This window comes from Salarias fasciatus, chromosome 4 (assembly GCF_902148845.1).
Source record: "Salarias fasciatus chromosome 4, fSalaFa1.1, whole genome shotgun sequence".
Lineage (NCBI taxonomy): Eukaryota > Metazoa > Chordata > Actinopteri > Blenniiformes > Blenniidae > Salarias > Salarias fasciatus.
Genome location: NC_043748.1, coordinates 21,922,028 through 21,949,745, shown reverse-complemented (window position 1 = coordinate 21,949,745; position 27,718 = coordinate 21,922,028). Strand labels below are relative to the sequence as shown.

At 51.0% G+C, this 27,718-nt stretch overlaps 1 protein-coding gene and 1 long non-coding RNA gene across 2 annotated transcripts; one reads left to right on the top strand and one right to left on the bottom strand.

The window, feature by feature from the left end:
* On the bottom strand, positions 1–27,367 carry wizb (WIZ zinc finger b). Its single transcript, XM_030089526.1, has 17 exons — positions 27,146–27,367; positions 26,470–26,635; positions 25,731–25,914; positions 25,112–25,187; positions 23,391–23,539; positions 21,723–23,294; positions 21,004–21,432; positions 20,115–20,522; positions 14,424–14,546; positions 13,162–13,710; positions 12,041–12,505; positions 11,461–11,958; positions 10,647–11,207; positions 9,645–9,856; positions 6,694–6,955; positions 3,354–3,519; positions 1–2,939 (listed from the first exon to the last, which is right to left on the bottom strand). The coding sequence occupies exons 2-17, from the start codon at positions 26,551–26,553 to the stop codon at positions 2,639–2,641; spliced, it is 6,039 nt and encodes a 2,012-aa protein (XP_029945386.1). The 5' UTR covers positions 26,554–26,635; positions 27,146–27,367; the 3' UTR covers positions 1–2,638.
* Positions 659–8,805, top strand: LOC115387088 (uncharacterized). Its single transcript, XR_003931337.1, has 3 exons — positions 659–725; positions 5,967–5,977; positions 8,795–8,805. It is a non-coding gene; the product is annotated as an uncharacterized LOC115387088 (long non-coding RNA).
* Positions 27,368–27,718: the final 351 nt, after the last annotated feature.

The following is a 27,718-nucleotide window of genomic DNA, read 5'->3' as shown; positions in this document are numbered from 1 at the left end:
AATGTCTGAAATCACATTTATTGTTTGATTAAAACTTAACCCTTTGTGTACAGTACAGGTCTTCTCCTCAACATCTTTTTCTTCTTTACCTGTCGTCTCACACACTCTCTCTCTCTCTCTCTCTCACACACACACACACACACGTTTGCTCGCGTACACACACACACACACAGCAGCCGGTCACACCGGCTGTAACTCAGGTCGTCTTGAAATTGAACTCTAATGCACCGAATTCACATCTCACACAGCAACGCAGCAGCCACAGAAAAATGAAAACCGAACGGAACCGAACGGAAGCGAGAAAGCCCCCGGGAGGCGGGAGCTTCTCCGTGAGCGCAGGGAGGGCAGATCACGCCTCGCCGTGCGGAGTGGTCCCCGTTAAGGCCTGTTTATTAGAGTCCTACTGATTCCAGGACGTGACAATCACACTTCGCTCTGTCTCTGTGTCCTCTTCTCTTCTTCGGTTGACGTTCAGTCCAACCTGCCGCCGGCTCACCAGCACCAGAGTTTCTAACAGGTCAAATAAAAAATACTCTAAGATTCACCTTGCAGGACTGCAAATACAGAAATGCACAGAGCAATAAAAAATACAAAGCATCAAATGTTGAAATGAAGTCACGATAGAGGAATTAAGATCACTTCTCTTTTGAACTACCGGGCTAATAGAACGGCTGACGGCTCTACTAGCAGCATCAGGCTCTGAAGTACATGTAGTTATATAGGATGTCTCTAAACGCCACACAAGGGTCGGCAAGGTCGAACAGTCACGTGTCCGGCGGGCGGCGGCGGCCTCCGATCTGAAGAAAGAAACCAAACCGCAGCTGGAGGCCTCTCTGGGTTTGGCACCGTCCATCGTTCAGTGTGTGTGTGTGTGTGAGTGTGTGTGTGCGGTGGGGTCGCTCCGCCACCATCAGGTCCAATGTAAACAGCTTTTCCAGAGGCAGGACCAGGAAGTAAACAGACTCTTTGGCACATCCTGAAACGTGACGAACGGACGCAGCGCAGTCCTGATCCGGCGAGGTTTACTCCCGTCTCTCCCTCCGACATGGAAAACAACTCGGCAAGTGTGAGAAAACACACACATATACACACACATACACACACTTAAGCAGCGCCGAACCGCTTCCAAACATTCCCAAGTTAAAATGTTTAGCGTTAAAAAAAAAAAAAAAAGAAAAAAGAAGAAGAAGAAGACCTAGCTTACCACATTCAGATGCAAAACAATAAATAAATTATTTGGGTTAGGCAGGAAGAGAACGGAAAAGGGACCTTCTGAATTCCAGAAGGTGGAACTGAAACGGCGCCTCGCGGGGAACTGAACGGGCCTCGGTTTGATTGTGTACAAATGTGTGCATATAAGGTTTCAATAGGTGCTTTAAGCTACATTCAAGCAAAAAAAAGTCGATTTTTGGGGTCAGTTTTTACATTATAAAGTTATTTTTAGGGAAAGGGGGATTTTTTTCCCTTTTTTGGGGGGGGTGTGCTTCCGCTTCTTGTTTCTTCAACCAATTAGTCTGTGAAAACAGTTCTCCCATCGAAACAAACGGGAAAACATCATTAAGTGCTGAGTGACAATATCAACCATGAAAGTGCCTTTTTTTTCACAATAAATGTTTAAAGTCTCAACCAAAGGTCTTTGCGTGATTCGAATTTTCATTTGTTCTCCGTCTCGACCTTTTAAAGGTACAATATGTAGCATTCCAGTGTGTTGGGGAGCCGCAGTGCGAGATGCTGGTTGGCGGATGGTTAACATCTGCTGGAAGCAGAACCAGAACACGTCCGTTAGACGCTCTGCTCTGCTGATTATCAAGGCAAGTGGTCAAACTGGAGGGAACTGCTGAAGCTTTTCCACATGTTTTGGCTTTTTTTTTCAAATTCAAAAAAGGTTTTAAAAAAATATTTGTTTCTAAATCGACTTCTCTGAAACAGCAGTAATGTCAAGATTGTGCGTTTCACTGTAGCATCTCGTCTGTTTCTTCCAACAAGAAAGAGGCATCCAGAAAAGTCGGCGCTTGCTTCCTTCTTTCTCGTTGGACAACAGAGCGACTCATCACATCACCTACTGGTGGTAAGTGGTATTACAGGACTCTAATTTTAGCAGCGCAAATTTTCAAACGTCGTCACTGTTCTTCTCTCCTGTTTTGTTGACTATTTTCGATGTTTTGAACTGTAAATATTACATATTGTACCTTTGAGTAAAATCAGTGCAACCAGCCTGTGGAAATGGTGGTGGCCTCACAGGATCTCAGGAAGGGGGAGGGTTCTGGAGGAGCTGCAGTCGACGTTGGAAAAGGTTTGATTAAGGGCTACATTAACCTACTGTATGGTAGAGGTACAGCAACGGTCCACGTTTAACGTCTGGACATTCAATAGAAACAAGGCAAACACTCAATATTAGTCCACTTCTCCTCAGGACCTTGGACAGTTCCCGTTGTGGCCCATCCCCCGGTGGCGCTTGGTTCCCGTGGCGACGGGACGCAGTAACAGTCTGGAGAGCTGCTTCGAAGGTGCTTGGGGCTCGGAGGGCTCTTTGGGGGGAGAGCGCTCCTCCTGTACAACACTTTGTGAAGGCCAACGGAACGAAACGGGCGGACGAAGAGAAAGAAAGCGAGGGGAGGCAGTAATGAGGGGGCGGAGCCTACGCCGTCTGGGTCTGGAGGGGGATGGGGGTGGGGGCGAGGGCGGGAGGCTCCTCTGAGACCTGTACTATCTCTGTGGCAGTGAGGGCGGGAGGAGCCGGGGGCGTGGGGGCGGGGCCGGAGGCGGAGCCGAGGGCGGGCGCGGTGGAGGTGGTTCTGGAGGTAGAGCTGGAGGCGGAGGCCCGGCCCGGGGACTCGGCGGCCGGCTTGCTGTAGTTCATCTTGAGGATGTGCTGCTGGAGGTGTCGGATCCAGTCCTCCTGCACCGACAGCGGGCCGTGGAACTCCACCTCGCAGAACCTGCAGCGCACACACACACACACCGTTCACACACAGACTGGAAGCACAATCTGATCCCGTTCAGTCGGCGTCCGTCTCTGGGGAGCCGACGGTTCTCTCAGAACTTCCGAATCAGAACTTAAGCGCTCATTCATGTCGCCTGAAAATCCCAAAAGGTTCAGTGTTCTGAATTTAGTGCTCTAGCAGCTAAAAGTGGAGCCGTGCTCAGCGGGGGGCGGGTGGAGGCATCGCTGCTCGGGGATTAGGGGACTATTTAAAACTTAGCCAGACAGTTCTGTTACTCCTACAGTCTCCAAACGCGGGAGACTCAGATCTCGGTCTGCAGCGTCTCCATGGAGCTTTCAGCGCCACAGGACGGACGAGACGAGACGAGACGAGACGAGACACCAGGAGGCACGAGAACGTTTGGCTCACCGGCACTTCAGGGTGTAGAACTTCCCCACCAGCTTGACCAGCGGGTAGGAGGGCGGTTTGGGCACCAGGGCGGGGACGGTGCCTGTGCGTGGCGGCTTCGGGGGGCCGCTGTCCCGCTCCGCTCCGTCGGGGCAGGACGGGTGCTTCAGGGGCCGGCGCTCGAACCCTGAACCGGGGGAGGAGGAGGAGGAGGAGGAGTTGGAGGGGGAGGAGGGGGAGGAGGGGGAGGAGGAAGAGCAGACATCGGGGTCAGTCACTCCAAACCAGCTGCTCCAGCTGCAGGTCAAACCAGTCCGGTCTCTTCTTTCGTCAGCGACTCGCTGCTCTTGTTGCGTTAAAAGCCGTCGGCTGCTTTCCCATCAGACGATACGTTTTTGTCACTTTCCACCAAACGAATCACGTCCGGTCGGAACAGATCGCACAGCTCCGCTTCATTCCTGACGTATCTTTACTTCAAATCAGAATCAGATGTTCAGTCTGTCAGCTTCAACTGATTCAGTTAGTTTGGTTGTTTTTCTCGTCATCTTAACCGTTTTAACCGTTTGACCTCGTTTTGTTCCACTTTAACAGTTTAACTTTTTTTTTTTTTTCATTTTTCCAGCCAGTCTGAACTGTTTTCAGTCAATCCTCCTCCTGACACTTATTTTCTGGTTTTTAGCTATTTTAGCAGTTTGAAGCCATTTTTTAAAAATAGCTATTTTAGCTGTTTTTTTTTTTAGCAGGACAGAAAGGCCACCAACTCACCAACCGCTGCAGAAAAATGTGTTTTAACAAACTGATGAGAGAAGACAGTAAAAGGCACAGCTAAAGGAAAATGGCAGATTTTCATCTGATTTTCACTTTGTGTGTCAGACAAAGTAGAAAAATGTAGAGAAGAAAAGGAAAATATAATTATACTGAAAGAGAAAAGACATTAATATTAGTGTCTAAAAGGTAAAATTATTATCCAGGAAATTATGTCTTGGTCTAAAAAAAAAAAAAAAAAAAAAAAAATTACAAAAAGGAAGAAAGCTGAATATTTTCTCACAGGAGCTGTGAAGTTAATCAGTACAAGGTTAAAAAAATTATTGTAAAATTAGTGAAACTATTCTTTATTTCTGATTTGATTTTGTAAAGTTGATTTTTTTCTGAATCTTATTCATTACATCCGATGCGAAACGTGACCCATTTCACTACCGTTTGAAAATCACACTGGGTGTTAAATATAGATGAAAGGATGAAAATGCTGTCAGGGAAACAAAGACGAGCGCTCAGCCTGTCACCGCCTTGATTTACGCTCATGAAAAGCTTCACTTTGAGCATTTTGGTTTTTCTTTTGTCTCACAGCTTCACTTCTGCAGCGTGGCTCCTGATGTGAAGCGAGATCCATAAGAAACACTCGACGATCCACAACGTGACGAGCGCTAAATGTACTCCTCTGTGCTCACTGAAAGCAAAAGTCACACTACTCACAAAGAAATCCTCGGGATGAATTTTTAACAGGAAGGATTCTCAACTTTCCTGAAACCTGCTGCAGCCATCAAATCACTAAAAGATGCTTGGCTTCAAGATGAACAGCGAGAGTAGCCGAAGCCAGAGCCTCCGTGGAGAAGAAGGCTGGAGGCAAAACTCAGGGCAAGAAGTTCACTTCCTGACAGAACCGAAGAGAGGAGAGCAGCTTAAGAAGGAACTGCCCAAGAAATCCAGCAAGCTGTCCACAGCCGAGGCGCTGGAGACTGACTCTCAGCCCGAGAGGCCCGCCTGGAGAGACGGACTGGAGAACAAACACAACATTCTCCAACAACCCAGCAAAGGCAGACAGCGGCAGTGAGACCCCAACAGACCCACCCAGGACGGAGACTGAGCAGGACTGGAGGAGTATCTGGGAGAAAGAGGCGCCACACAACACCGAAGCACAGTGAACAGACCTGCAGGCAGAACACTGCAACCTCCCAGAACAAGAACCAGGAGTCTTCATCCAGGGAAGACCCCCTCCCCCCCCTCTATTCTGCTGAGGCCTGACCCCCCCGCCCCCAACCAGCCAGATCATCACCAAGAGTGGATATAGGTAGTCACCTCCTCTACATGGACGACATCAAGCTGAATGCCAAGAGTGAACCAGACATCGACTCCCTGATCCGCCTCACCAGGAGGTGGATGGTATGAAGGAGAGGGACGATGGTCACTACTGAAGGGGTTGAACTGCGTAACTGAACCTGACAGAGCCAGTAGTGGCGGGGGCACCAGGGGCAGGAACCCCCAAGCTGGATGCATGGCTCCATCTGAGATCTCTGTCCAGAAGAGCACGGTGCCGGGAACAGCTGAGATCCTGCAGAACCCTGCAGCTCCCAGGACTCTGGCAGATCCTGCAGGACCCTCGAGAGGTAGAGGACCTGAGCTGGAAGGAGACTCCGCCCAGGAACGGCCACAACGCATTTTTTTGAAAAATATATTTTTCTAAATAAAAGTTTTAATAATTTATTGCAAAATTATACCATTTATAATTTGCTGGTTTTTAACAAATATGTTATTTATATATAAAACACCAACAGAAATAAAATTGTATAATAAACATATTTTATTTGAAAATATTCTTAAAATTCAAATTTCATTATTTTATTACACCATACATAGATTTTTTTATAGTGTTATATAAAATTGCAACATGTTTAATGAATAATTATATTTTTCTTATACATATATAATAAAAAATGCAATATTAGACAAATTGTATTTATTTTTTACTCATAAAATTTTCCCCAAAACAATTTACTTTAATAAACAGGACTTTTAAGCAAATAAGATTTATGATACAACTAGAATTTGCCACTCAGAGAGCGCAGACCTCCGCCACAGCGCAAATCAGTCACCAACAACAATAAAGAATTCCTGGATCCAGACGGTGATCCGGATCATCACCAAAATTTAATGGATTCTAAGTTAGCCCAAGACCCACCTTTCCACAAAGTTTCATTGCAATCCGTCCATTACTTTTTCCGTGATCTTGCTAACAAAACAACCAACCAACCAACCAACCAACAAACCGAAGTGATTACATAACCTCCTTGGCGGAGGTAATTACAGAAATATTCTAAGCTTTATTGTGTGAATCTTATTAAATTCTATCATAAAAATGAAGAATAATATTAGATACTATCAGATATTTCTTTTTTTTTTTTGGTGAAAAAGGTTTAAATGTTGCAGAAGCAGAAATCGCTGCCAGACCAAAGCAGCTGTGGGTGATATTTAAGCAGTGATGCTGGTGTGTGTGTGTGTGTGTGTGTGTGTGTGTGTGTGTGTGTGTGTGTGTGTGTGTGTGTGTGTGTGTGTGTGTGTGTGTGTGTGTGTGTGTGTGCGGTACCTCTGGGCAGGCGGACGTTCAGCTCGCTCCGGGCCACCTGCGCCTGCAGCTGAAGCCCGCCGCCGAGCCGCGACAGGCCGGGGCTGCTGCGTCCCGCCCTGAAGGCCGCCGCCTGCGAGCCGCCGCCGCCGTGGTCGCCCTCCGGCGTCTTGGAGGAGCCCCCCGGGGCCGGGTCGCGGCCCTGCGGCCGCACCAGGCTCACGGCCAGAGAGGACGCCCACTGGGAGGACGAGGAGGTGGAGGAGGAGCTGGACGGGGGCTTCTGCAGGACAGACGGACGACAAGACGAGAAAGTGACGGCGGAGCAGAGGAGCGATCCGACTCACTTCCTGCTTCACCTGAACTCACCTCCAGATCCCAGATTACAAACACACATCGTGAAACCCTCCGACCTGAACCTTTTCCACTGACTCTCACCACCGCTGTCGTGTAAAATCACAACATTTCTGGCTGCAAACATCTGAAAATCCCAATAAACACGGAAGGAAAGGGGACAGAGCTGAGCAGATCACTTAATCTCTGCTGAGAAACTCAGAAATCTGAGTCTCTGTGAAAAGCTGCAGCAGAAAAAACCCAGACTGGGGGAGAAGAAGTTGAGGTAGCGAGCAGAGTGGAGTGAATCTCTGCTTGTCAACACTCCACATGAGCATTAGGTCATGTAATGACAGGCTGGAGGTGCTCAGGCTTTCTGTCTGATGACGAACTGACTCTGACCCCGTGCTTTACACAACCCTGTGGTTCTGGACCGGTTTCTTACATGGAATCACGAAGATGACTTCCAGGAAAGGCTGCAGAGCTCCTCACCAAAACCCCCGGTTTGCTCACATCTTCCAGTGAAGCCAAACCATTTCATCAGTGCCCAGATCAGCTGAGGTTAACCTGCTCGCAAACCGCCGCCGTGTGTGTGTTTCCTACGAGCTCCCGCTCGGCAAGGGCGTGAAAACCTGCCGTTCCGCAGTGATTCTGTACGTTTGCAGAGCAGACGCAGTGCACCGGCGATCCTCCAGCGCTCCCCAAAGAGGATTATTATCGCTACAGCAGCACGATTATTTCAGCAGCCGTTTTGTCTGCAGACCAAAGAAAATGTCACAATGTGCGATTGTGAGAATGTGAATAAATTACTTCGCTGCGGCATCAAATCGCATTTGCATCAAAAGCTCTCGAAACTCAGGAGTGATCTTTTTCTTTACAGCCGAGAGTCGACAGTTTTTCAGCGTCAGACGTCAGCGAGCGCTGCAGAGGTTCATGTCAAAAGACATCATGGAGGGGAGGGGTGGGGGTTCTGAAGGGTCCGACACAAACACAAAACCCACAACAGAAACACAAAACAGACACACAAACACAAAACCCACCACAGAAAAGCCTCAGGGAGAAAGTAGAGCTCAGGATAGAAGAACAAAAATCACAGCGACGGGGAGGCAAAAGCCTCAACGAGAACAGAAAAGTAAACACAACATGATCCAGACTCAACACAGACGCAGAAATAACATTTCACACACAAAAGCCACGACCCGGGCGAAAAAGTCTCGCGCTGTGACCACGACTCGGAAGAAATCTGACAAAAAACAATGTTCTCTTTGACATTTTTAACCGTTCACTTGGTGGTTTGGCTTCTTGTGGCCCACAGACCTTATGTTGGACATCCTCTGTTTGAGTGGATTTAATCTGAAGATATTTGTACATATCCTGGTTCATTTAGTGAAATAATCCATGTATATCTGAATATGTTTCACAGATGCATCTATTGCCTTAAAAAAACTAGAACTATCTATAATTACAACCTAAAAACCTGGAATATGGTCTTAAAACTGGATCCAGACACCAGAGAGTTCACAATTATCAGTCAAATCGCCTTCAGAGGAGCCTTTCTAACACAAAGTGACAGTATTTTCACATCAAACTGCAGATTAATTAATAATCCCGAAGGTTAACTGAGCGTCTGATGAGCTCTGGGGTGGATTCCTGTTGGTTCAGAGCAGAACCAGACTCTGCAGCAGCTCCAGCCCGGTTAGGTTGGAAGAAAAAAAAAAGAAGTCCTTTACCAATACAATTACAAGGACATCTAAAAGGTAATCCGTTCAGTATGTGTGTCACATCACAGCTCGGGGAAAAGGTGTGACAGTGACGCAAATGCACCAGAAACTAATTCAGGGAGAGAAGAAAGAAAAGAGAGAGAGAGGGCGAGAGAGAGGGGAAAAAAAATAAAAAATACATACATTTCCTTCTATCAACAGCACGCCATAATTTATCTGAAGATGAAACATAAGCTGCCAGGCACCCTGGTTACTATGGCAACTATCAAGTCAATAGCAGAGTTGTTCTGGCATCTGTCCCCGCACTCATTTTTTTCTTTTCTCTCTCTCTCTCTCTCTCTCTCTCCGGGTGTAAAGACACAGGATCTACAGTAAGGCTCAAAGCTGCGAGACGACACGTCTGAAGCTTTCCAAGACACAAAATGTCTGTCGAGCCACCAGCCGAGGCGGGTTAGATCTATTCAGAGGAAAGCCAGCGTGGCGGAGTAGTAGCGCAGCGGGTTATGATCTCTCATTGTATGGCCCAGACTCACATTTCACTCATCTTCATTGCTTTTTTTTGCCTTTTTTTCCTGTCGGGTTGAAAAAAAACAACCGTGTTCAGAGTCGCAGGGATGGATTTATACATGAGAGCAGATTCACCTGAAGTACAACACGATTCAGGCTCAAGTTTCACGTTAACGGGAAACGTTCTGAAAATGCTGTTCGTTTACAAGGCAGCAATGAAAAAGATGCAGGTTTAGTGTTCGGCCACTAGTGGCCACTGTTGGTCGATTCTGTAACAAAACCACACAAGAGCCGAGAACAATCTGCCATAAACACGAACAACGGGAAAACAGACGTTCTGCTGGACAGACCACCCAGTCCAGGAGAATCTGGACCAGGACCGGGACCGGGATCAGGATCACGCGTCCTCACCTTCTTCTGGGCGGAGCGGTTGCCCTGCATGTAGCTGCGGTGCATCTCCAGCACCTTCTGCGGCCTGCTGCGCATCCAGGCGCTGAGCGTCTCGATGGGCGAGCCGTTGACGCACCACTCCGTCACGCCAAACTGCCGCAGGTGGGCCCGGGCGTGGCTGGCCAGCGCCTTGCGGTTCTCGAAGTAGAAGCCGCACAGCTCGCAGCTGGGATCTGAGGAGAGCGGAGAGGGGGGTGAAGGGGAGTCGAGGCGGAGCTGCGGGCCGCGGCCCGGAGGCGTCGGATCAGAACCGCTCGTTAGCACTGCTCTCAAAGCCATCAGGCATGTATAACCAGAGGGAAACACCCATCAGCCTGAACATTAAAACCACGCCAGGCGTCGCTGTGTTTCCTGACATGTTTCTATCAGAAGCTTCTGCAGCAGTTTCAACTGGTATGTTGGAGAAAACTTCACTCTCTGTTCTGGTCAGTGAGGCATGGCGGCAGACGACCCTGTCACCAGCTCACCCTTCCTTTCAGCAGTATTGATGGAGACTGAACTCTCCGATCCAGGCGTCCTCACATCAAACCCCGTCAAAGGGCTTTTTGCTCACCTGTTTCTCTGCTTCTAGCAAACCGATTTTGAAGACAAAATCCTCACTGAAAACATCCCAAAGCCTGCACAATTAGAAACATATAAGTGATGTATTGAGCAGCCTTAATCTCTCCACCTGATAGCAGAGCTGTGTTAGTCAGTGGTCATAATGTTATGGCCGATAGGAGAATCTGTTCCCTCAGTCGCTGTCAGCCGGTGGTAACTGCAGTCATTCAATAACCCTGAAATGTCTTTAATGAGAAGCTGGTTTCCTATTAGACTCACATTTAATTTACCACATGCAATTTCACAGTTAATAGACTGTTAGCTCCAAATGCATCTTGGGTAAAATCATCGTCAACAGAAACCGTCGGGGTGGGCATGGGGTCCAGTTTCCCGCACCGCCCTTGATACGGAAGTCGGACTCACCCTGATGTCCGTGCTTGTCTGGAGAAGGCTTCCTCTTGAAGGAGAAGTCTTGTGGAAGAGGTGAGAAGGTCTTGAGTCGGTGTGGCGCCGAGTGGGCGGCGTCCGCCGAGTGGGGCTCCTCCGACAGGGGCCTCTTCCCCAAGGGGGACATCCTGAAGAACTTCCCTGCAGGCAGGGTGGCCGAGGCCCCCGCGGACCCGACGCCCTGCTTGTGGAGCCTGGGCCCGGACTGCAGCAGGCTCAGGGGGGATTTCCGAAACTTGGTGGACTGGAAACCCGAAACAGCCAAACCCTCGGAGGCGGCGTCCCACTGCGGGCTGCCGGCGCCCTGCCCCGACTCCTTCTTCACCCCGTGGTCCGAGCGGGACGAGCCGCCCGCCCCCCGCTTGTGCATGACCTCCCGCAGGGTGTCGATCGGCGAGCCGTTGACCGACCACTCGGTGATGCCCATCTGGCGCAGGTGGGAGCGGGCGTGGCTGGACAGGCCTTTACGGTTCTCGAAGTATTCCCCGCAGAACTCGCAGCGGATGTCCCGGGTGGGCTCCACCTCGTGGGCCATGGCTGAGGAAGAGCCAGGAGAAAAGAAAGCAAGGTAGTTTGACAACGCTGCTGAGGATAGGGTGACCGCCGCCCCGTTCTGTCCGGGATGCAGTGTTTTGGCTAACGCCGCAGGCTACGCTAGCAGCTGACTGAAGGTCAGATACATTCTTAACGTCCAGGATGGTAGATGACAGGTTAAAACGCTGTGAGTCCTGGACAGAACGGGGACCCTAACCATAGAAGAAGACGTTAAGAAAAGCCAGATGCGTATTACCGTAGTTGAGCGGGAACGCGCTGTCCGAGCTGCTCCAGCTGGAGCCGATGGATTCGGTGGAAAACCCGCCAGACCTCCCCGCAGACCCGGGCGCCGTCACCTCCAGCTGAACCGGCTCGGGCTTTATCTTCAGCAGCAGCCCGCCGGACGACCCCGAGCTGGACTTGGACGCCACGGACTGAGGAGGGCTGGAGGGTCGAGCGAAGGCGAAGGGCAGGCGGCCCAGCAGGGTGCCGGAGGGGGACGAGGAGGGGGACAGCGGCGAGCGGGGCGGGCCCGGGGAGGACGGAGGGGGGGTCTTCAGAGGTTTCAGAGGAAGAGCACAAGGCAGACCCCGCCTGGTGATGATCTCCCGCAGGGTGTCGATCGGCGAGCCGTTGACCGACCACTCGGTGATGCCCATCTGGCGCAGGTGGGAGCGGGCGTGGCTGGACAGGCCTTTACGGTTCTCGAAGTATTCCCCGCAGAACTCGCAGCCTATTTCCTTTGGAGGTTCACCTTAGAGAGTGGAGATTAGGAGACAAGGCTTCAACACGCGATCCGACCGCCGACCGACGTGCCGGGGATGGATTCCACTCACTGTGTGGAAGGGCCATCAGCTCCCCACTGCTGAGGCGGAAGACCTGCATGGAAGAGGACTTGGGCCGCTTGGTGGGCGGACCGAGCAGAGACGAGGCGGACGAAGAGGTAGCTTTGGGCGCGGGGCCGCCCCCGGCGGCGGTCACCTTGTAGATCAGCGACGGGGAGGAGGAGGAGGAGGCGGCGGACGAGAGCGCCAGCAGGGACTGCTTCGGGGAGGCCAGCGAGGGCGCCGGGCCTCGCGGCTCATCGTGGCCGTCCAGCTGCATCGTACTGGCCTTGTGCTTGAAGTCGTCAGTGTCGATCAGCTGGTTGAGGAGGTCGATGGGAGAGCCCTTGGATTCGGAGTACTCCACCCCGAAGTGCCGCAGGTGGGCTCGAGCGTGGCTCGACAGGCCCTTCCGGGTCTCGAACCAGGCGCCGCACAGCTGGCACACAATGTCCTTGTTGGGGTCCACCTCCAATGCTGCAAGAGAGGAAGAGACACTGAACCCCAAACTGCTCCCAAGCAGCGAAATCCATTTACCAAACAACCTTCTGGATTTCCATGTGAAACGCAGCAAAACCTTTCAGAACTCCAACAACACTGAAGCTTTTCATGCAGTTCTGGACTCAAGCTGAAGACAGCTTCACTGAAAATGTGTCTAAGGCTAAAAAACAGCTGCTGGAGTTTCTCTGTTTTGATGTCGGGCTTCTGAATCATTTCATTCAATGTCTTTCCCTTCCATAGAATTGCTCCTTTGTTTCTTTCGGAGCACGTCGAGACCTGAATGGATACTAGTGTCCTTTTCTGCCTCCAAAAACAGTGACTTAGATGTTCAAAGGTCTTTTATTCCTCCCACAATGGCGAAATTTGCTTTTTAAAAAGAATTAATGTTTTAATTTTATGCCTGATTTGCAACCAAACTGGAGTTTCTACAGTGATTTATTGGAGGGTTTGCAGGAAGTGAGAATAAGAGGAACTACATCCTGATCAGAATCGTGTAAACACAAAACTTTTCTGAAACTAAAACGCAAAAATGATTTTTATTCACTTGAAATGTTGTGTAAACGGGTTCTGACTATAATATGGGACCTGTTCCAGGTGGTGCCCGGGTGGGTGGGTGGGGGGCGGGGACTCACTGAGGTTGAGCGGAGCGTCGTTCTCCTGCGGCGCCCACAGCGGCTTGGCGATGGTGGGTGGGGCCGAGAGGCCGCAGTTCAGGCTCTTCAGCACGGCGGCCTTGTGCTCGGACGAGCGCAGCGGCGACGACACCGGCAGCAGCGACGAGATGGGGGCTTTCTTCACCACCGAGGACGGCGACCCGGAGTGAGCCGGCGCCGGGGAGGCGCCGGGCGATGGCGTGGGCGTGGAGGACGACGACGGCGGCGCCACTCTGGCCAGGACGGGCAGCGGGATGGGCTTCTGGTCCAAGTCCATGTCGTCTAGCTCCTCATCCTTCACGGTGAGGGGCGGGGGGGGCGTCTCGGCCGGAGGCGGCTCCAGCAGACGCCGGCCCGCCTCGCCGTCAGCGCCGCTGTCCTTGGCGATCTGGTAGAGCAGGTCGATGGGGGCGCCGCTGGACTCCGACACCGTGATGCCCAGCTGGCGCAGGTGGGAGCGGGCGTGGCTGGACAGGCCCCGCCGGGTCTCGAACCGAGCGCCGCACACCTCGCACTTCAAGTAGCGGACTGCAGAAAGGAGACGAGAGGAGCCGGTGGGACACGTGGAAGCGGGTCTGGACGGCGTCCAGCTGGAACGCCGCGAGACGCTCAAACCTCACAGCTTCACACCCGCCGAGCAAGGCGCCGTCAGGATCCAGAACAAACAGTAGTGAGAGGAATTCAGTCATCGCACAGCGACTGAGACCATTAATGCCGTCCTCATCAAGACACCATCAGACGGGGGAATTAAAGGAATCCAGCAGGAGCCGAGCCCCAACACGTTCCACTGCATTTATGTAGTAAAAACAATAAAGTCACTCAGAAACTCACCAGTAGATCCACATTAATTTCACTACAGAAACACTCATAAATTTCACATCATTAATGGATTAATCAACAAAATACGAAAAAAATAGCTGAAAAAAACCCAAGATGAAGAATCTCCCTCCTCTTCCTCGGTGAGTAGCAGCAGGTGCTTCGATCAGATCTCCCAGAAGCCACCTCACCTCACCTCTCCTCGTTTACCCCGGCTGTCCCTCCAGCTCCTCCTCTCCACCCGGCTGTGTGACGGAGCTGCTCTGATAAGCCCCTCCAGACGTTTGTCTGCCCCCCCCCCACACACACACACACACACACCCCGCCACGGCACAGCGCTGACCTGAGGTCACTCTCAGTATTTCTCTGTGCTGCAGATAATCCTGCTGTTCTGTCAACAACCCCCCAGCCCCCCCCCCCCTCACCTTTGGCGTCGGCATCGTCTCCGGCTGCCAGGCCGTCGGCGTCCCTCCGACCGGAGCTCAGCCCGTCCAGCGCCAAGAGCTCGTCCTCATCGTCCTCCTCCTCGCCTGCCTCCTCCTCATCACCTGGAACATGAAGACGTCCTGTTTTTAACCACGGCGACGGCGAACCGACTCCGGACGGCGAACACACGACTGCTCAGGAAGAGAGGAAATCTAACGTGATTCGAAAAGGACTTTCAAGATATTTGAAGACAATCTGTGGCTCAAAAAGTCTGTAAATTGCAAATAATTCTGACTTCTTCTAACTCTGCTACATATTTTACACGTATGTATAAGATGTCCCAGTTTGAAAAATTTAACAGACAGATCCAATACGGGGTCACGTTTTTAATACAGCATATCAGACAAACAGATGCAGAGTTTAAATGCTGATTGATTAAAATCACAGACCGACGTCTTCCCACCAGGTCAAACTTTCCCACAAGACAACAGCTGCTGTTCACTTCAATAAAACTCCTACAGTTCAACAAATACCGACTTTCAGAGAGTCTGAAGTCATTTGTCTCATTTTTACACATTTATATGAAGGAAAACCAAATCTGTGACGCTTTAACTTCGGGTCAGGTCGAGGTGACACCAGCAGCGTTAAAAAGTGTCCAACTCTGTGTGTTTTCCACCCTGGGGCATCCCAGCAGCTCTCTGCAGACTTTTGCAACCAAACTGTTGCAAAACGCGCGGCTGGCGTCGCTGCCAGGAGGATTTCCAAATGTGTGAAAAGCTCCAGAAAGCTCATCAGACGGACGCTGGAACTCTCGCCATGCTCAGCTTCTCCAGCATGTGGTCCTGATAAACTTAAAATAATTGAGGAATGAAGGGAAAAATCTGTGCTGGTGGCGAAGAAGAAAAGCTTCGAGACAATGAGAGGAGCCAGGGGAACGCTCAATCTGTTTCAGAGAAAGAATAAATGAAAAAATAACTCGAACTTAGAAACAAACAGGCTTTAAAACGAACCAGACAACCTTCACTCTCAGAGAAATCCCTTTGAGCCGTGTTAACGGGTGGTTTTGATTGTAAATAAGCATGAAATGAACAAGTCTGTGAGGATTAATGACTAATTTTAGGCTTTAAAAGTTGGTCTGTATCGTCAGACTGCTCACTCCCGAAGCAGAGCAGCTTCCCTGCTGACGGACCGAGGCACCACAGATCACGCTCTCGGGGAGCTCTGGATCATATTCTGGATCCGTGAGAAACAGTGGAGATCCGGGGTGTCAAACATGAGGCCTGTGGGCCAAAATCGGCACTCCAATCCAGACCGCTGAGCCAGAACTTCTTCAGAATGGCAGATATGTCAGTTTTACACTGGGTCAGATGAGGAAAATACACACTCACAACACTCATGTACTGAATGAAAACGTCCACTCAGGTCGATAAATCTCCTCCTAATACGCCTGATTACTGACAGGAACAGGAAACCACTGCAAAACGAACCATTTCTGACGGACATGACGACTGACTCCTGTTCAAAAAGTCAATCTGTGAACGACGACATAGAAAACATCAGCTGCGACGGGCCTCACAGCTCCGCTAAATCTGACCAATCTCCAGTGAATTCGCCTAATTAATCCCAAGGATGATCAGTCACTTCAGATTAAATGATCCAGGCCGATCTGACGACTCTTTTCACTGATTCTCTGGAGGCACGGTGACGGTCGACGTCCTGAACATTCATAATCAGTCACAGAGACTGAGAAACCGGCTCGCTCCTGTGAGATCAGGGGTGATGATTCCTCCTGCCTGAGAATGAGAATGTCTACACACACACTGCACACACACACACACACACACACACACACACACACACACACACACACACACACACACTGAACAATAAGTAAAGAAAGGTGGAGTAATTGGAGGTTATTTCTCCATCCTGACATCAGATTACATCAAACATCCCCCATCGTCCAATAAAGTGAAGAAATTTCACTTTAACGAGGGTAGATTGATGATTTTTATCAAGAATTACCTGAAAATTAATGATTTCTGGAGGATCTGATGACTTATTTTGGAATAAAAATGCTCAAAGGGTCCTTAAAATCACAGTGACAGTCGAGAGAAACTGTGAATTTAGCCATCTTTATCAAGACATAGAAGGAAAATGCTAATTAAAATAATTCAGGTAATGAATCCCTGTCAAGAAAGCCCATCACAGCTGAAACAAAACCTGCTCCAGTCGAGAAATGATGGTTGTAAAATGATTTTCACCATAAAACACCTTAAAAAGCAATGATTTCTGAAGGAATGCTAGTTTAAAGGAAGCAGATAAAAATCACAGAGTGACAATAGACGCACCGAACCTGAACAATAAGCTGAGAATTCAACTCACAAAACCTCTGACAGGGAATATACATGTTAAAATAATAATTCCAGGAATTAATCTGTCAACAAAGTCTGATGAACTTGAAAAATCTCATATTAATGAATTTGGATTAATGATTTTATTAGTAAATCACCTCAAAATTGATTATTTATGGGAGAATTTCAGTTCCGTCCTTCAGTCGGAGTGACAACGGATGTGCTGAACCTGAACAATAAGTCAAACAGATTTAGGCTGGAAGCTGAAAAATCAACTAATGCATTATAAACACGCTCTCATGTGGAGTGTGTGTGAGTGTGTGTGTGTGTGAGAGAGAGAGAGGGGGAGTGGGGGGGGGGCGAACATGGAAATAATTGAAGTGAAAGAAGTCCATGATGGCACACAGGGCTTTCCGCCTCGGATCCCCGCAGTCATGCATTCCTGGGACAAAAAGTGCCATTTTCTGCGACAAATCGCTAAATCAAAAGCGACGCGGAGACAGACAATGCCGCGCGCGCCTGGTGGGCGGCTCTGCGCGCCTGTCACTTCATCCCCTGACTGTAAAAGAGACGCCCGCGAGCCCCGATCACACCCTTTATTATCACTCTTATCACCGCCGCCATCCGTCACTCACACGGGAAACAGAGAGAGGAAAGAAACACAGAAGTTGACTTAGTGCCGCTAAGCCGAGCAGCAGCGAGCGGGCGAGCGGCGATCGCACACTTCCAGCATAAGTTGGAATCAGATTACAGATTACTACAATAAAGTTACCGTCTTTTTTGGGGTTTGTTTCCTTGTGTTTTTCCCCTCGAGAGGCGCGCGCTGAGGCGCAGAGACGCACTTGAAAGCACAGCGTGTCCTCTATCAAAAAATCAAAGCGGAGTAAAAATGGCGAGGATTGGGCAACTGTAGGTAATTTTTTTTTTTTTTAGAGATCCTGCAGCATTTTGGAAACACCGGACGTCATCCGACACGCGCGTTATAATAATAATAATAATTTTAAAAAATAATAATAGTAATAAAAGTGAGGAGGAAGAGTGTGTGTTTGGCGCGCGCGTGTCGAGGTTCTTGACATGTCGCGAGCCGGATACCTGCGCGACATGACAGTCCCTGCATGCTCCCGCACGAGCAGCACTTTTTAGCGTTGGGAGCAACGTGAGCGGAGACGCAGCGACACGCCGCCGCCGCCGGAGCCGTGCGCAGCGCGCGACGCGCGCGTTGCGCACGGCTCCGGCGGCGGCGGTGGAGGAAGACAGAGGCGGCGGCGGCAGCGGCGGCGTACTCACCGGTCCGCAGCCGCAGTGCATCGCAGTCCCGGCCGCCGGAGCCAGACAGATCCTCCGCTATTGTTTGGGTCTGCGGGGAGGTGGAAGCAGCCATTTTGCCCCCATATGCACCGCGGAGCTAAAGGCGTGACCAACGGAGAGGAGGCGGAGGTTGGGAGAGACGCACCGAGTGCCACATCAACCACGGGCACCGGGGACTCTCTCTCTCTCTCCACCGCTACCTCTACCTCTACCTCTCTCTCTCTTATTTTGAAATCTCCGAACCAGTTACTCTTTTATTCTGAAGACGGTTTAAACAGTATCAGTTTTTTGTTCTTCTCATGTTATCAGTTCAGACCTCCAGGGCTGGAAAGGAAAGGGGGCAAAGGGGGGCCACGGGCCCCTCCAGTGGAAGGAAAGAAAGAAAGAAAGAAAGAAAGAAAGAAAGAAAGAAAGAAAGAAAGAAAGAAAAAGTATAATAAGAAACAAACAAAAAAAAAACAGAAAAAAGAAGAAGAAGAATAAAGAAAGGAAAACAAAAGAATGACAGATTTCCAGGGCTGGAAATACGGGGCCCTCTAGTAGAAATAAAGAAAAAGAAATAACCAAAAACTGGGAAAATGTGCAAAAAAAAAAAAAATAATAAAATAAAAGGAAAAAGAGAAAAAATAAGAGCAAAAGGAGAAAGGTAACAATGAAGTGTTGGAGTGTTTTATACCAAGTAATAACTATAAAACTAGGAAATTTCAGAGGAAATTTTGTGTGAGCCTGAATGTCACCGGCAACATTAAAGTGTTGTACCGGTAAAAAATATAAAGCATCCCTTCCACTCAAATCCCATCTGCTTCAAATGGAACATTTTGGGCTGTTTTTGGTCTTTTCTTTTAAACAATTTGCCGAATTGTTAACAAAAGCCACAGCAGCCTCTTCCCAAAGTTTTCCACATGGACGCCTTTGACAGTAAACTTCGTTCACACAGAATTAACATGTTTACGTCTCCGTCATGGTGCATTCATGAGCAACTGGGAAGTGGGAAAGTTCCAACTTCAGAGTAGGAAGCAAAAACCAATACATACATTTTACTTATATTGTTCTTTTGTTTTGCTTCAACGGTTCCCAAAGCACTTTACATTGATAACAATATTCACACACACACACACTCACACACCAGCCAAGGTGGCTGCCGTACAACACGCTCTGTCCATACACTGGAAGCAGCTCGAGGTGCAGAGGTTTGAGATGAATCAGCTCAGAGTCCAAATAAAAGGTGTCAAAGGAGGCCAAGAGCCCGTCTACTGAAACCAAGAGAGAGAGAAAAGTTCTCTCACGTGTTTATAGTTCTATTGTTTCAATAAATAAGAACTATAAAATTAACATAGCTATGAGTCAGTGCTGTGGTGCATTCAGGAGGAACTGGGAAGTGGGAAAATTCCAACTTCAAAGTCGGAAAAATACTGTTTGGTTTCAGTTGTCCCTCAAAACGTGGAATTCGGAGTTATTTTCAGTCATGCAGCAAAGGCTAAAAGTGCTAAATAAGTTACTTCTATGTTAAAATTCCAAGTTTGAACTTTAATTAGCTAATTATTCATGAGCAGCTGGGAAGTGGGGAGGGAAACACTCCCACTTCTCAGCTCAAAACTTGGAATTCTGAGTTTCAGTTTTGCAGCGTAATTTATAAATTCCTTCCTTCGAAGTCAAAATCCAGAGTTTGAACTTGGACCCTCTGGACCTGGACTGAAACATGCTGCTGACGGCTGAAGCCCCGGAGCTGCTTCAGCTCACTGAAATGTTAACAGACCAGCGGCACAACGAGAGACCACAGCTCCAGACAACCTCAACACCAACAACCAGACAGAGACAGCAGCTCTGCAACCGTCCACCAAGCCCTCAGTACCTGGAACTGGGGACTCATGGTATCAGTCGATGGCATCACTGCATCAAAACAGAGTTCCCTCTTTCAATTCCCTCGCTTCCGCCATCAACCTTCCAGCTGTCGGGAACTCAAGACACCAAATCACAAACCCTCCCCAGGATCTGTGTGATGATTAAAAAACAAGACGCCAAACTCACCGTCACACTCCTGCAGGCCGTCCTCCTTCTTCCAGCGTCGAGGAGACGCAGCAGGAAGTCCGTCGGGGACGTCGTCACTCAGCGTCCTTTCATCACTGGTGTCCCCCTCCAGTTTCACTTCAATGATCCCCTCCCCCTCCTCCCCCTCCCCCCCCTCCTCCTCCTCCTCCTCCTCCTCCCCCGGGGAGCCCAGGCTGCGAGGCGGCGCTGTGGGGATCACCAGGTCCGGCCTGCTGGAGAACAGCTCCCTCAGGATGTGGATGGGCGAGATGGTCACGTCCCAGTTGGTGATGCCGAAGTCCCGGAGGTGGGCCCGGGCGTGGCTGGAGAGCCCGGCACGGGTGTCGAAGCCGGCGCTGCAGAACTCGCAGTGCATGACGCTGAACGTGTCCGGGTCAAAGTTGGCGACTGTGGGGAGGAGACGGAGAACGAGCAGGTGTTCAGACGTCTGGAGGGGACGTGCAGTACGACACCGACAACAAGTACCGCTAAAATCAATTCCATTTCTCCCAGAAAACCATTTCTGAGCTCCGCTGTAGCCCGGCTCGCTTGTTGGTTAACGCCTTGTGTATTGTTCAACTCTCCAGCGTCAACTTTCCTATTGTTCATGTTTAGAATGTGTTGTTCTCTGCACCTGTTTCTACAAACGACAGCGCCAACTCCTGGCCTGGTACGCTAACTACATCCTTTTTAGTGTTTCTGGTCCTGCTCCTAAAGTCTATTATTATTTAATAAAGAGAGTTTCCAGTGAAGTATGATATATCTGATATACAGTTTGTGGTTTTCAGTTTGGCCCCTGGAAGTCGGAGCCGAGCTTCAATACAAAGACTGAGCTGTGCGCAGACGACGTCTCCACAGCCTGAGGAAACACACGCAACCGGCCGCTGACCTTTTTTTTTCTTCTTCTGATAGGAAAACTTCTTCTCGATCGCCTTGACTTCCTCGGGGGAGATGAAGTGACGCACGTTGTAGCTGACGCCCACTCGGTTCAGGTGGCCCCTCACGTGATTGGCGAGCCCGATGCCGTTGTGAAATCGATCGGGGCAGTAGGGGCACTTCCTCTCCACGCTCCTCAGCGCCTCCGTGTCCTCGTCAATCTCATCATTGTCTTCATCCAGGATGCCCTCTGACAGGAAACGTCGCACGCGCTCCTCGTCAATGTCGCCGTCGTCGTCCTCGCTGTCAGACTCGGCGGGAGCGGCGGTAACCCGGGCGCTCCGCCTCAAAAAGAAGACCTTCCCGTCTTTGGGCGCCTCCCGCTCGTCCTCGTCCTTCACAGCTTTTGATTGCGAGGCTCTCTGTGGCGAGGAGCAGTCATCTACCAAGAACACAGAAGAACTCCTGAATTAAAACAACCAACCAGAAGAGCTGAGTCTGAATCGGAACGCAGGACGTTTTAAATCCTGCGTCCAAAGCTTCGGATTAGTTTCTCTGGTTTGGAAGCTCTGGTATGAGCGAAGGCAAAAGATTCACCTTGACCAGATATTTATGATTTAAAAGGTTTCCCGGCATGTCTACAGGTCTTGAATCGACTGAATCTGAACCCACTGAAACCCAGTCGATCAGAATCTGACTTTAAACCTGAAATCCTCGTCCTCTGAGTCTCACCTGAGCTGATTGGTACTTTGAGACGTGGCTTCATTTCCAGAGACGAGTCGACGTCTTCTCTGGACCGCCCGGGGATCTGGTCTTTCCTCAGCCCCTGGTCCTGGTCCTGGTCCTGGTCCTGCTCCGTGTCGTCCCTCTCCGGCAGCCTGTTGTCTTCTGTGCTGGGCTCAAACTGGTCTGGATCGGCCCACAGCTTCCCTCGTCTGCTGAACCTCCGGTTCCCGGCACTCTTGAAGACCCCCTGGGTTGTGGGCGGAGCTGCAGAGCCGTCCGGCGTTGTGCTGTCCTCAGACGGAGCAGGTCCCTGTTGGCTCTTGCTGTCGGGCTGAGACTTCCTGGACTCCGACAGAGAAGCAGAATCCAGTTTTGAAAGTTTCACGACCATGTTTGACCGAATCGGCGGACCTTTCCCCTCGTCCGGCATCCCGCCAGCCGGCCCCTCCTCCGGGTGGACCAGGAGCTGGTGTTCCCTCAGTATGGCTTGACTGGAGGTCAGGAAGGCACAGTGAGCGCAGGCCAGGGAAGTGGACGCCACGCCGGACGGTGAGCCGGGGGGCGGGGCGTCGGCGTGGAGCGGCGGTCTCTTCCTGTTGTGGGTCTTGGAGTGGTTGGCCAGTGCCTGGGACGTTCTTGTGCTGAAGTTACACTTGGTGCAGACGAAGCGGCGGCGGTAGGCGGGCGCAGCCCGGGTCTGAGCCGGGGTTCGAGCCGGCGCCGGCGTCGAGACGGGCTCCGGCGACAGAGGCGGAGCCTGGACCACCTCTGGATCTGTCCCCGTGTGGGCGTTTGTCTCCACCTCGACGTCCCTGGTCAGACTGGCGCTCTCGTTCTGGTTCAGCTTCTGGATCTCTGCCAGGATCTTCTGGCGGGACTCCTGGTGTCTCCGGTGGTGTTCGGCCAGGGAGAGTCGGTTTGGCAGCGTCCAGCCGCACTCCACGCACCGGAAGCGGCTGCCCTTCCCGAAGCGCCGCCCGGCGCCGGGGCCGCCCTCACAGTGCTCCATCATGTGCTCCTGAAGGTGGATCTGCTTCTTGAAGTAGATGCTACACTCCACACAGGTGAAGATCTCCTTGCCTGGATCCGCTCCTCCTTCTTCTTCTGCTTCTTCTTTGTCGCTTTTCCCTCCTCTGTCTCTGAATTTTACCGACTCCGCCGTTCCCTCTTCAAAGCTGACTTCCTCGAAGTCGTAAAGCCCCCCGCCTGGACTCAGCGGCGCCGCGTCAAGGTTTTTGGATTTGGGGGGATTCGGTCTGGTCAAGGTGCCGGGTGACTCGGGTGACGGGTGCTTCGCCGTGCCGAGTCCGGAGAAGGGCCTGAGCAGCACCCTCTTCTTCCTGCAGCGCTGGATGAATGTGCAGTGAGCCCAGGGAGCGGGAGGGGGGCTCTCGGGGTCCGAGTCTCCGGGGAAGGTGTACACGTCCCTCTCGGGCTCCTTTGTTTCCGTTCCCCTGAGCGCTGTCTCCCCCTCGCTGTTGTGCGCACTGCCCTCCATTTGGCACACTTCCTTTGGTTTCACTTTGGACAGAAATGGCTCGGATCCCTCAGATACATTCCAGACTTTACCGTCCGCCGCTGCGGGGAAAGCAGAGGAATTTTAAGTGAAAGGACTGATAAAAGGAAAGATGTCAAGCATGCAGCCAGATTTAGTTTCCTCCTCCTGGTACCTACATTCTGCTTGGCAGGGCCGGGGCGTGTTTGGCTGCTGGGGCTTTGTGCTCTGGGTGCTGTCATCCTGCCCCTCCAGGGGGGCAGAAGTGTCCGTTGAAGACTGGAAGTGGTGCGGTTTTTCAGGATCATGGTCGCCTTCCCGCTCGCGTCTGGACGGCATCAGACAGAAAACTACATCACATCCGAACCCGCGAAAGCACAGAAGACTCTCTGCCTGAAATATGTTGGAGCCTTTACGTCTCCGGCTGCGTTCACACGCGTCAGGTTTGATCTAACTTCAAAGATGGTGCTGGTGTTTCGTTTGATTGGAGGATTCATCAAGAATAAAGCCTATTTAAATTTCACGTGACGGTTTATTTTTAAGCAAAATTATTTGAAATATGAAGGAAGAAGAAGTGTTTTCCTGTGTTTCTGCTGCTTGACTGTCTGACGGCTGGATGACCGACACTCAGAGCGCCTCTCCAGCTGCAGCTCTTGTGGGTTTGCTGGTCAGTGTCGGTCAGAAGGCGTTAACCACCGACAGGATCACGAGACTCATCGCTGCACATCGACCAGCGGAGGCTCCGCCTCCAGCTCTGCTGACGCCTCGGTGCCAAATACCACAGCAGAGCCTCAGGAGTGTGGCGGCGTCCGAGTCTCCACGGCCGCTTTCGGCAGTCGAAGGAGTACCTGGACCCCCCCGACCCCCCCAGCCCCGCCCCGCCCCGTCTAGAGAGCTGCAGTCTGGGTGACCCGGTTATCAAGCCATCATGGATCCTCATGCTGAAACACTTTTCTGTCTTTAACAAATACAAATATGATCGTCTTCAGTTAGTTTAGAAAGAAGATAAATCGTATAAAAGGACCGAAAGTTTTGTGGCCTTTGAGATAGTTTAGAAAAAAGAAAACCAAAAAAAATTTCAATTATTCTGTCAATATATGAAGGCGTTTCAACGCGGAAACGATGAAATGCATTCATCATTTTGATGTTTGAGTCTCAGTAAGCAGCTTTTCAGCTGGATCTTCACCTTAAATCTCTTCCTCTCAAACACCCGTATCGATAAGGAGCTACAGGTCAGAGCTCGTACTTTAAAAAAGTGGCATCGATATTCAGTTATTGATGTTACTGTTATGGAACAATACAAAGTCTCATTTATGATCAGTAATAAATATAACTGCAGCAGAGACATGTGAATTACACAGCTACAGATTAGATCAGAAGAACATGTGCTGCTAGAATTATAAACAGCAGACAAGATAAAACAGACACTGTGAGGCAAAAATCAATAAACTTCAACTGAGTTGAGCTTCTGTTGGTGTAAAAATGTCAGTCGCAGAGTTTCTATTCGCTTCTCTTCTAACGCGTAACTAACAGCCGTTGTTGGAGGGGGCGTCTGAAGTTTTGAAGAAGCCTCCAGACGGTTAGCTTAGCAGCGGGACTGAAAGCAGAAGGAAGCGCGCGGCGGCAGCTTTGTTTGTTGGCTGAACGCGGCCCACTCCCACTCAGACAGACTCGTCCTGAGCGGACGGCCGCCGTCTGGCCCGCCACCGAACACGCCGCTCAAACGTCTGGACGGTTCCACCGCGAGACGGAGACTCACGCCCAAAGACTTAAACTCAAATGTTTTACGAGCTTTTAGTGTAACTATGGACTCTAAATGTGTTCAGAACTCTCATGTGGGGAAGTGCTGATCCCTCTAGTGTGGTTAAAAAGCCTTCCTCCTCCTCCTCCTCCTCCTCACCTGAGTCCAGCAGAAGGAGATCCCGGGCTGTGAGCAGCCAGACCGTGAGGGTTAGAAAAGTTCTGTAGCTCCTCCTCTGACGCACAACAGCACACAAAACACACAACCACAGGAACATCACTCCACGGCCCGACAGGTAAAAAATCCACAGTTAAAACCCCCCAGAGGTGAAGAGCAGACTGAGAAACGCTGAACGGAACAGCCAGAGGGACAGCGACGAGAGCAACGCCCCAACGGTCAGAGCCGCAAGACCCGCTGCAGGACAGACCCGCAAATCACTTCCTGCTCCGCCGGTCAGGGCCCAGCGTCACCCTGAGACCGCTGAACCGTCACACTTTCAACTAACTTCAACTGTTAGAGACTCATTTAGACAATCTCAACATGAAGCCAATTTTAATGAAACTTTCTGGTGTAAAAGTCAAAAATCAGGGTTTTTATAACTTTGGTGGTTAGGCGGGCTGGATTGGAGCCTCTTGCGGTCTAGTTTTGGCCCACGGGCCTCATGTTTTCTTGGTGATGGTGGAAGTGGTTTGCATCCCGGACTGTCCTGCAGCCGGCGCTGCGCTCTGAGCTCCCTGCCGGCTGCTGCGGCGCCCGGAGCCGGCTCCCGGTACGTTACCATCCAGTGTCTCTCTCTCCGAGTCGGAGTCCCAACTGAGGGAGGAGGGGAAGGCTGAGGACTTGACGCTCCTCTGTGCGCTCCTCCCGGGGTCCGGAACCGGACCCGGACCCCCGTCTCCGCTGTGGCCCCACGGGCATTTGGAGGACATCAGACCGCGCTTCAGGCTCGGAGAACATGAGGACTGCGAATGAAACACACACGGAATGAAGCACCGCCGCCTCGTCTGAAGGTGGAGATGAACGGACCGTGTCATCCGAAGGTCCACGCTTCAACACGTTAGCTCAATCTCAATATCATGACTGTCATATTACAACTTATACTTTTCACATCAGTATCAAAACAATATTATATCAGCAGCATCCGGGTCGTATCAGGATCACGTCAGGATCATCATTTTGGTCTCGTATCTGGATCATATTGATATCACGTCAGGATCATGTCGGTATTCATGATATCAGCGGATGTTTTAAGTTGTATCGGTTCAGAAAGGACATCGGTCGTATTACACATTACTAATCTAATTACAATGTAATCTCCAAGAAGTTCTGATCCGGAGCCCCTCATTTCAAGCAGATGTTCTACTGCAAGAAGAGGGTTGAAGTGAGCCAGACCAGGACCCTGCAGGACCAGGACCCTGCAGGACCAGGACCCTGCAGGACCAGGACCCTGCAGGACCAGCGTTGGAGACCCCTGCTGTAGACGATGCAAACAGCAGTAGACACGGAGCGGCTCCTACCTCTAAGGTGCAGTTGAGGAAGTTGTCTTGGTCTTGTGCTGACTTGAAGGGTGGGGGCCCATTGCTGGTCCCTGGGGGCTCCATGGTCCACAGCCCCCTCCCCCAGAGAGCAGTGTGGCGTCCCACTGGACCGCAGCCGGCCTACATGGTGGAGCCTCCTCTCGCTCTGCAAACAAGTCGAGATAAAGTTTGGTTAAAGTTTCAGTGCTGTGGTGGTTTGTAGACCAGCCCCCAGCTTCCTGGGGGGGGGGGGGGGGGGGGGGGGGGGGGGGGGGCAGGTGTTATGAAATGGCCTAATCTGCAGAGCTGGTCATGGCTTGGCTGTCCTCTGTGGTCTTTCCTCCCGCCAGCTGCAGTTTTCGGACTGTCTGACCTATTTTCTCAAACATGTCTGCTTTTAAAGAATCAAACGGGCCGTCGGACTGGTTACATAAAGAACTGGCCTTTATATTGAGGCCCGGGTCCTTCCTCTCCCCCCCTCTGCCTCTCAAAGCAGGAAAATGCCCGTGTGCATCAAGGTGTCCCGGGTTTGTGGCCTCTGCCGCCTCAGAGGACGCGCCGGACATCGATCCGCGGGCTGACAGCTGATCAGCTGATCGGAACAACAATGCATCCCTGCAGGAAAAACCCCAAAACGCCCAGAAACTGCAGGTTCGCTTCAAGAGCGGATACTCACTGGAAGGGGCCCGTGAGTGTGTGTGCGCGTGAGTGTGTGTTTTCGGATCGCAGAGGAGAGGCTGCCTGCTTCTTTCCGGGGCTGGAGCCGGAGCCTCCGGCCGCCGCTCCGTGCCGCTCCTCCGCTCTCCGCCGGCCGCCTCGCTGGCTCGCTCTGCGGCGGCGCTGCGCCGTGTCAGCGGCCCGGTGCGCCGCGGAGCTCCGGGAGATGCCAGGCGCTCGACTCCATGTTCCGAGGCTCGCAGGCGGGCGCGCCACGGCGGCGTAACGTAACGTCGACGGGAGGAGGCGGCGGAAGAGTTGGGAGTCGGGCCGACTTGAACTAGTTCAACTTTCACCGCGACCGATTAAAAACTCCTCGCGGCGCGTCCGGCTGCGCTCTGCGCCACTTTTACGCAAAATCCCGGTTTTTTTTCATTTAAAGTGCACGAAGCACTTCGTTCCCTGCGACTACATTTAATAGTTTTAACTCATCTGACTCTTATTTTGTCTGTTTAATTACACAAAAATATTTTTTTTCAAACACATAAGCACATAATTAATACTTTACCTGCACAAAACCAACAGAAGAGGT

What these genes read in the sequence shown, in the direction of transcription:
- wizb (XM_030089526.1), bottom strand. Translation starts at nt 26,553, where the DNA reads ATGGAGCCCCCAGGGACCAGCAATGGGCCCCCACCCTTCAAGTCAGCA. An exon ending in AGACAAGCACGGACATCAGG is followed by an intron (nt 9,857 to 10,646) that starts GTGAGTCCGACT and finishes CGCTCTCCTCAG; the next exon opens with ATCCCAGCTGCGAGCTGTGC. An exon ending in GAACGTCCGCCTGCCCAGAG is followed by an intron (nt 3,520 to 6,693) that starts GTACCGCACACA and finishes CCCCCGGTTCAG; the next exon opens with GGTTCGAGCGCCGGCCCCTG.